At 53.8% G+C, this 9,282-nt stretch overlaps 1 protein-coding gene across 1 annotated transcript in view; it reads right to left on the reverse strand.

The window, feature by feature from the left end:
• Positions 1-9,282, reverse strand: part of ARHGEF18 (Rho/Rac guanine nucleotide exchange factor 18) — a 91,571-nt gene that overhangs the window by 10,109 nt on the left and 72,180 nt on the right. Inside the window, exons 16-20 of the mRNA XM_024745767.1 lie at positions 7,788-7,905; positions 6,662-6,910; positions 5,314-5,390; positions 3,781-3,959; positions 2,896-2,987 (exon numbers count right to left, since the gene is read on the reverse strand). Coding sequence (XP_024601535.1) covers positions 2,896-2,987; positions 3,781-3,959; positions 5,314-5,390; positions 6,662-6,910; positions 7,788-7,905 — 715 coding nt within the window. The remainder of the gene's footprint in view (positions 1-2,895; positions 2,988-3,780; positions 3,960-5,313; positions 5,391-6,661; positions 6,911-7,787; positions 7,906-9,282) is intronic.

Here is a 9,282-nt window from a genome sequence, read left to right on the forward strand (position 1 = left end):
AGTTAGCGGAAGGAAAGAAATCATAAAGATCAGATAGGAAATAAATGAAAAAGAAATTAAGGAAACAATAGCAAAGATCAATAAGACTAAAACCTGGTTCATTGAGAAGATAAACAAAATTGACAAACTGTTAGCCAGATTCATCAAGAAAAAAGAGAAGACTCAAATCAATAGAATTAGAAATGAAAAAGGACATGAAACAACTGACATTGCAGAAATACAAAGGATCATGAGATTACTACAAGCAACTATATGCAAATAAAATGCACAACCTGGAAGAAACGGACAAATTCTTAGAAAAGCACAACCTTCCAGACTGAACCAGGAAGAAATAGAAAATATAAACAGACTAATCACAAGCACTGAAATTGAAACTGTGATTAAAAATCTTCCAACAAACAAACTCCCTGACTTCAGACTATACTACAAAGCTACAGTAATCAAGACAGTATGGTACTGGCACAAAAACAGAACTATAGATCAATGGAACAGGATAGAAAGCCCAGAGATAAACCCCCACACAAATGGTCACCTTATCTTTGATAAGGTGATAAGGTGATAAGAATATACAGTGGAGAAAAGACAGCCTCTTCAATAAGTGGTGCTGGGAAAACTGGACAGCTACATGTAAAAGAATGAAATTAGAACACCTCCTAACACCATACACAAAAATAAACACAAAATGGATTACAGACCTAAACATAAATCACAGCAAGATCCTTTTTGACCCACCTCCTAGAGTAATGGAAACAAAAACAAAAATAAACAAATGGGACCTAATGAAACTTAAAAGCTTTTGCACAGCAAAGGAAACCATAAACAAGATGAAAAGACAACCCTCAGAATGGGAGAAAACATTTGCAAACGAAGCAAATGACAAAGAATTAATCTCCAAAATATACAAGCAGGTTGTGCAGCTCAATATCAAAAAAAAACCAAACAACCCAATCCAAAAATGGGCAGAAGACCTAATTAGACATTTCTCCAAAGAAGATATACAGATTGCCAACAAACACATGAAAGGATGCTCAACATCACTAATCATTAAAGAAACGCAAATTGAAACTACAATGAGGTATCACCTCACACCTGTCAGAATGGCCATCATCAAAAAATCTACAAACAATAAATGCTGGAGAGGGTGTGGAGAAAAGGGAACCCTCTTGCACTGTTGGTGGGAATGTAAATTGATACAGCCACTATGGAGAACAGTATGGAGGTTCCTTAAAAAACTAAAAATAGAACTACCATATGACCCAGCAATCCCACTACTGGGCATATACCCTGAGAAAACCATAATTCAAAAAGAGTCATGTACCACAATGTTCATTGCAGCTCTATTTACAATAGCCAGGACATGGAAGCAACCTAAGTGTCCATTGACAGATGAATGGATAAAGAAGATTGGCACATATATACAATGGAATATTACTCAGCCATAAAAAGAAACGAAATTGAGTTATTTGTAGTGAGGTGGATGGACCTAGAGTCTGTCGTACAGAGTGAAGTAAGTCAGAAAGAGAAAAACAAATACCATATGCTAACACATACATACGGAATCTAAAAAAAAAAAAAGGTTCTGATGAACCTAGGGGCAGGACAGGAATAAAGACGCAGACGCACAGAATGGACTTGAGGACACGGGGAGGGGGAAGGGTAAGCTGGGACGAAGTCAGAGAGTGGCATTGACATATATAAAACTACCAAATGTAAAATGGATAGCTAGTGGGAAGCAGGTGCATAGCACAGGGAGATTAGCTCAGTGCTTTTTGACCACCTAGAGGGGTGGGATAGGGAGGGTGGGAGGGAGATGCAAGAGGGAGGGGATATGGGGATATATGTATACATAGAGCTGATTCACTTTGTTGTACAGCAGAAACTAACACAACATTGTAAAGCAATTATACTCCAATGAAGATGTTAAAAAACAAATTTAGAACAGGACGAAATGAATACTATGTTAACGTTATACTTTCAGGGGTCAGTGGGATTTCTCTGATTTCTTTTGGACATTTTTATTCCTTAATACCTTCAAACTTGCACCTCTCCCCACAAAAAGAAACAAAATACATACTGCCTAATTTTATGCGCTTACTGCTCAAATGTTACCTATGTTAAACATAAATATCACAGTGAGTGAGAGAGAGGAGGGGAGTTGCCTGAGACCATAAAGTACTGAGATGGATTCCTGGCAATGACCTCGCTGAAATCTCACAGGAATCTGTTAAAACCGGGGAGCAGAATAAGCACGATGTGGCCCATCCATACAATGGAATATTATTCAGCCTTACAAAGGAAAGAGATTCTGCCACAGGGATGAAACTTGAAAACATCACGCTTGGTAAACTAAGACAGTCACAAAGCGACAACTATCCCCATTTACACGAGGTGTCTGGAATAAGTAAGTTCATAGACAGAAAGACAGTAGGACAGAAGTTCCCAGCTGCTGGAGACGGGGAAAGAACGGGAGTGACTGCTAACGGGGATGGCGTTTCTTTCTGGGGTGATGAAAACAGCCTAAAATTGACTGTGATGGTTGCACATCCTTTTGGTATACACTAAAATCCACTGCATGGCACACTTTATATGGGTGACTGGTAAGGTATGTGAATTATTGAGCCCTTCTTGAGCGAGGACCGAGGGAGCAACCCTAGCGCCCCACTCCCCTTTCCCACACGCCTTCGGGAAGAGCGCTACCCCAGGGCAAACGGCCCAGAGAACCGCAGGACATGGGATAGCCCACAGCCAAACTCCTGGTCACTTGGGCGGCGGTTCGCTCCATGGCCAGTTCTGATGGGATAGAACAGAAAGGCCACTGCCGGGCCCAGGAGGGCTCTCGGGGCCAAGTCACCAGATGAGGTCACAATGACCCCATCCCCCCCACCCCGCCCTTACCTTGGAAGTCCCTCAGCCTCATGGCGCGGGCCTCAACCACCTTCCTCTCCTCCTCGGCCTCGCTGTAGGGGCCCTCCTCCTCGTCCGGGCAGCTGCAGGGAGAGGGGACAGATGGGCAAGCACGCTCCATGGACTGGCTGCCTCTGAAACAGCACTGAGGTCTGCCTGCAGGCCCGGCTGCAAAGAGCATCTCTGATGTGCTGAGAGATTTAGTTTGTTAATGGTCAACCGTGCAGGACAGAAACACAGCCGTCGGCAAGCATCCAGTCTCAAAGTGTCAGGACGTAACCGGCCACAGGTTTCAAATGTCTTGCAGGGTGTGGGGGGTGGAGGAGACAGAGCAGTTCCTTCCCTGGGGACCTCCCAGCTACAGGACGCTGCAAGGCCAGCAGAGCCGAAGTTCAGGACTGAGGGGGCTCGAAGAAGACGAAAGCTTTGAGAAGCTTCTGGGCATAAGGGGAGGGAGCAGCAGGCTGGGGGTGGGGGCTGGACCACCGTCTGTCAGTGGCAGGAGCCAGGCATCACTCAAAGCCACAGGGCTGGGATCCTGAGGGGTCCCCTGGCCTGAGGAGGAAGGACAGCCCCCCGTGTCAGGTGGACAGCCCACCAATACAGAGCTGCGGGCCCCGCATCCTCCAGCCACAGACATCTGGGCCTTTTTAGCCGTTGTCGGAAGGGGCTGAATGGCGTCTTCTGTCTGCCCTTAGATGAGGGGACGGACAGAGCACCGAGGTGGAATGACAGGGAGGGGAAAAGCGAAGGGGTCTTCCGCCTGCGACCCCCGGCACCCTCGCAGGCGCTCCAAGGTCTCTGCTGATTAAGCCAGCCACCAAAGCCGTGGGCACAGCTGTCAGTGGAGGGAAGGCCCACCCAGGCCCCTCTCACCTCTCCACGGCCCTTCGGATGTGAGCCATCCAGGTGTTCCTGTCCTCCTTGGAGCTGGTGTAGATCTCGTACATCTCGGGCCCGTGCAGGGAGGCGCTGATCAGAAACATGGCTTTCTCCTCGTTGGCCACCTCCCTCACGATGAGCTTTTGCAGCGAGATGATGGGGCGCTTGGAGTCCTGCACAGGTGGGACGGGGCGGGGAGGGTCACTCTGTACCTGGCCTACAGCCGTGGAGCCGTGAGTCGGCGGGGAAGGGGACTTGGGGGCGGACGGGGGAGGCGTGTACCCTGCTTATCCTCCAACAGTTCAAAGCAGAAAGATTTTGCCACCTGGGGGAGACGGCCACTACCGCGATGATATCCTCACATCCTTTTCATGTGCTTGTTCAACGTGCTTAGAAAATGTTTTATAATTGCTAACGCACGTACACTGTGTAAGCTCAGAAGACACAAGAGCAGGCAGTCTGTGATGACAAATACATCTCCCTCCCGGCCGTGCGCCCCAAACCAGCCCGTATTCCCGATCTGTGGGGTGCCCGACAAGAGACAATGCCCTGACCGACCAGTAAAAGGCGCAATTCTAACTGGCTGTTATGGGCTACACTGCATCCCCCCCATTCCCCACTAAATCCAGATGCCGAGGTCCTAACGTGACGGGATTTGGAGACAGGGTCTTTAAAAAGGTGATTAAGTTAAAGCGAGGTCATGAGGGTGGGCCCTGACCCAAAAGGACTGGTGTCTTTCTGAGGAGAGGCAGTCAGGACACAGACACACAGACACACACACAGAGGGCAAGCAGGGGAGGCCATGGGGAGCAGATGGCACAGCAGGTCATAGATGTTGCATCACCCCCGTGAGCGAACACACAGCACACACGAGGTGGGCTGGCGTCAGGGCGAGACCACCGTTGGGCAAGACAGCGTGACCTATTTCTGGAAACTTCTTGAGAAGCTAGTTTCAGTTCCTGGGAAAGGGGCGAGACTCTGGAGTTGAGTGACAAAGGCCACCTTCCTCTCCAGGTGAACCCAGAGGCAAATGGGTTCGCTGAGCCCCCCCACGGCAGGCACCCACGGGTCACCCAGGCGAGCAGGGGCGGAGGCCGTGTCCCCGGTGGACGTGGGCCGGGTGGGATGGGCGGAATCCCAGCCTGACTCCGAGCCCTCCGTCCGCACGGAGCTCCCGGCCAGCTTGGCTCCCGTGACGCGGCTGTGCTGGGACCAGCATGCCGTGGGGCCGACGTGGTCATAGCTCCCAGGGCAGTGGCTGCCTGCGTGTGCATCCTCAGTGATGCACTAGCTCCCCGGGAAGGAGGGACAGGCTCTTCCGGCGAGGTTGCCCGGGCCTGTGAGGGCCCAGGCGCCTGCGAGGGGAAGGGCCACGGAAGCACAGAGCCCGGGCGGAACTGGGCAAGATTTTGGCATGACCCTGAAGCCGCCTCAGGCCACTGGACAGGAGCCCATTCAGTCCCCCCGTCCCCAGCCCGTGCAGGCAGCTTTCAAGCAGCCCTTTCTGCGAAGGGACGGGACACGTACCACGGAAGCAAAGACGTATTTTTGATCCTTTTCTTGTAGCAGGAGAAGCACGTCCGTCAACAGGACAGCAAGGACATCTAAGGGGAGAACGCAGAAGGACACATCTTACAGGGTCCCGCCGGGCAGACGTGGAATCCCAGGCCGGCGCCACAGCCCGCGGGCGCCCTTCAACCTGACCCCACCCCATCACCCTCCTGGTTTCAGCTTTTAACGCCGAGCCCCTGGACGCTCGCGTCCTGCTCCCTGCCGTAGCAAAACTCTTGTGCCCGCATGCCCGAGCTTCCTGGTGGCGGCAGGCTCGGAGCCTTGTCCCTGTAGGGACATGGTGCGGTGACCCGCCCGGCAGAGCTGGTGCACGTGGGTGCACATCCTGAGCTGTGTTTCCAACAGGAGCGCTCGCACTGCGGGAAGCGAAGATACCTCCTCCTCGGGGAGCTTGTTCAGACACCCCATCCCAACGAGACCACCTCTCCTCACGGAACTCTCTCGCGCTGCAGCCTGCTGGGATCCTCTAAAGCACTTACTGTGCTTTTCACTGTTTTTGTGTTTACTTCTCTCCTTCTGCCCACCGACTGGAGCCCCACGTGGGCAGGGGCCTCTGCCACCCGCCTCGGTGCCTGGCACGCAGGGGGTGCTCAACTGTAGACTATCTTTTGGCTGCTCGCCTGCTCAAATTAAGAACAAGCACATCCTAGTCGTGTGGGTGTGCTAGGTGGTCGCGTGGCTACCTGCGACACCCCCCAAAGATCTTTAAAGGGGCTGATGCCAGTGGACAGGTTAGGATGTTTCTAGAGGCTCATGAAACGCACAGGAAACTCAGGGATGAGCCCCGGGCGCTCTCTGGTCTGGAACCACACCACGGATCTTGAAAGTAGGGCGTGGAGCTCACCCCGAACAGCGGCCGGGACGCTGGGGGCCACAGAGGTCCGTGGCCCAGGTGGCATCCCCTACCCTGACTGGGGCCTGGGACTGTTGTTTAGAACCCTGGGGCCTCTGCTAAATCTGGGGTGTCCTGATACCCCGGCTTTCTGTTCAGGAGTCAAGGACTCGGTGTGCCCTCTTCACCCGGCGGCCTTCCCTGTGTGCGCCACACCATCTCAACCACCGGACACAGAGCGTGCTGGTAGGACCACCTCCACCTCGTTCCTGCTCTACTTCTGTGCTCGACCTGACTCAGCAGGTAACCTCCCTTCAGCCGCGAAGCAGCCAGGCTGCAGTGGCTCTGTGCCAGCTGGTGCCCATCAATCCAAAACGGTGCTCACTCATCCAGGAAGGTGCCCGAGACTCCAAGGTGGTGCCATCAACCCAGGATGGCATCCAGCAGAGGTGACTGGAGCGGGACCTTTACCTTTTAGGCGCCCGGACGTGGTCTTCCAGCACAGCGTGCCCTCCAGGTGGAGCTGCCGCTGTAGCATGTCCTCCTTGCGGAAGGTCAGCCCATTCTTGAGCTTGCTGGAGGACTTGAGGTCCATCTTCCCCGCGATCTCCCTGAGGCGCTGGCCTTTCTCACACTCGCTGACCCTGGCGTCCACTTGCGAGATGATGCCTTTGATGAGGTTCAGGGCCTGGGTCAGGTCTTTGTGGTCCTCGGAGTCAGCTGCCACACACAGCAGAATTAGCGCTTTCCTTGGTCTGCGTCCACGAACACGATGGAGGCGGACAGGCTATGGGGTCGAGGAGGTGTGTCCCGAGGCCACTGCTCAGAGGACCCTCGAGAATCACCTTCCAACTCGAATTTCCTGAGATGTAAACGCTTCTCCAAAGTAAACGTGACAGCCCAGCGTTTGGTTTTCACCAAGACAGAGCTTCTGTCGAATGCAGAAGCTGAGGTGCAAATCAAGTGGCAAGAACGGCCCCTGCATAACTCCGCCGGCCATTCCTCGGTAAACAGACTCCCCCCTCCCCTCCAGCTCTCCATAAAAGACTCCCTCCACCTCTGGCCATTACCAAGGGCTGGCTCCTCCCACTCCAGGGGCTCTGCTTTCACGGCAGGGGAACTTTGTGCATTCTCCCACCACCCAAATCCCCTGGAGGTAAGGGAGGTGCGGTCAGCACTGCCCTGGCCTCTGGGAACCCCCGGCTGGGCTACATGCCCGTCCTCTCTGCCCTCCACGGCACCAGGCACGTGACACGGAGGTCACCTCTGGGCCTGTGTGGGTCACCCAGGGGTGACCTTAGCAAGGGCACTGCCTGTCTTTTCATCCACTCTCCAATACTGACTGAGGGCTGCTCCAGCCCAGACTGTGCGGGGACCGGGGGGGTAACGGCAGGCGAGACCAGGCACCCTAGCACCCAGCACAGTGGATTCTGCAAGGTGGCAGCTCAGTTAGTGACTGCCGAGCCCAGCTGAATCCAGAGAACCAGGGACAGAGCGCAGAGTGGATTATCTAACCCGCTATTAGAATAGGTGGTGGGGAGACACAGACCCTCCTCGCCACCAAGCACCTAAGGGCAAGACGGGAGAACTACCATACCTTCCGTGTTCTGAATAATACGCTCCACCAGCACGGGGTACTTAGTTATGCGCTGCGTGACCAGAAGGATACACTCCTGCATGCCGAGCCGCCTCACGATGGAGAAGTTGCCGATTCTCTATGAAATGGAGAAAACAAAGGCATGCTGCGTGGGTGTCTAATCTCCTGCCACATCAGTTCACAGTCGGATAGCGAGTGATATCCAGTTCACGGTCCCTTTTCGGCTTACGGGGACCTTTTCCTTGCCGCTTTGCAGGTACTTGAAAGCAGGGACTGCCTGCTGTATACAGAAAGGCCACAAAGGCAGAGGCAGCCTCACCTGCTATAAAATGTGGGCCCCCACAGAACCCATTAGGAAGAAACCAGCCGGGGGCCGGGGGAGTGAGTGGGGGGTGGTTGTGGGAGTCGCCTGGAGAGCTGTCCACGTGCACACGCACATGCGCAGACCCTAACCCTGCTGACGGCCGTCGGGACCCTCCAGACGCGGCTGGGCCGGTGCTCTCTGAACTGGCTCCCTGGTGGCTGCTGGTGCACGCTTCTGGCTAAGAGCCTAAGAAGTGGTCACCTGAAGTCACTTTTTTTTCCCAGCCACGTCATGTGGCTTGTGGGATCTTAGTTCCCTGACCAGGGATTGAACCTGGGCCCGCGGCAGTGAAAGTGCCAAGTCCTAACCACTGGACTCAGGCCCCCAAACGACCCTCTCCTTTTCACATCTATCCACTGCCAGGATAATGCAGTGAAAGTTAAAAAAAAAATTTTTTTTTTTTTGGCCACACCTCGTGGCGTGCAGGATCTTAGTTCCCCGACCAGGGATCGAACCCGTGCCCCCTGCAGTGGAAGCGCGGGGTCTTAACCACTGGACCGCCAGGGAAGTTCCCTGGGGTGAAATTTAACAACCCTGCATCCTTAACTCTAGACCTTTAGTTGCTGGACATCACTTCAGGGTAGAGTCCTTGGGGTACAGGCTGCAGGTGTGGAGCTATTGTGGGGTGCAGGCGCCCGGCAGCCTTGACCCAGGAGTGCCTCCCAGGATGCGGGGGGACGGGGTCTTGCCCGACTACTGACTCAGCTCCTGGGCCCTGAGCACTTGCACACTGCTGGGCAGAAAGAAGACAGGTGTGGGTCATTCCACGGGCTGCGGGGGATGCACGGGGACCAGACAGGGGAGGAGGTGATGAAAGGACACAGGCTTAGAAGAAGGCAAGCCTTGCATCTGCTGGGGAATCCGAGGCAGAGCGGGTGGCTCTGGAGGGCCGGTTCCCGGGGCAGGGCGGCCCCTTGCGAGGACGCTCGTGTCCGCTCAACGGTCTGAGGACCCATGGTCATCCATTGAGGGGCATCTCAGGGGCCACCCTGCTGCGGCAGGAACAAAACCCTAGGCCTGCTTTGCTTTACACCCGGGGACTCTCCAGAGCTTTCACCACTGTGCTCTGAATTGAGTTTGTGGTTAAAAATGAGACAGAACCTTGAAAAATCACTGCCTCATAACAAGTTG

The sequence above is a fragment of the Neophocaena asiaeorientalis genome, unplaced genomic scaffold, assembly GCF_003031525.2.
Source record: "Neophocaena asiaeorientalis asiaeorientalis breed wild unplaced genomic scaffold, Neophocaena_asiaeorientalis_V1.1 scaffold357, whole genome shotgun sequence".
NCBI classification, from domain to species: Eukaryota; Metazoa; Chordata; class Mammalia; order Artiodactyla; family Phocoenidae; genus Neophocaena; species Neophocaena asiaeorientalis.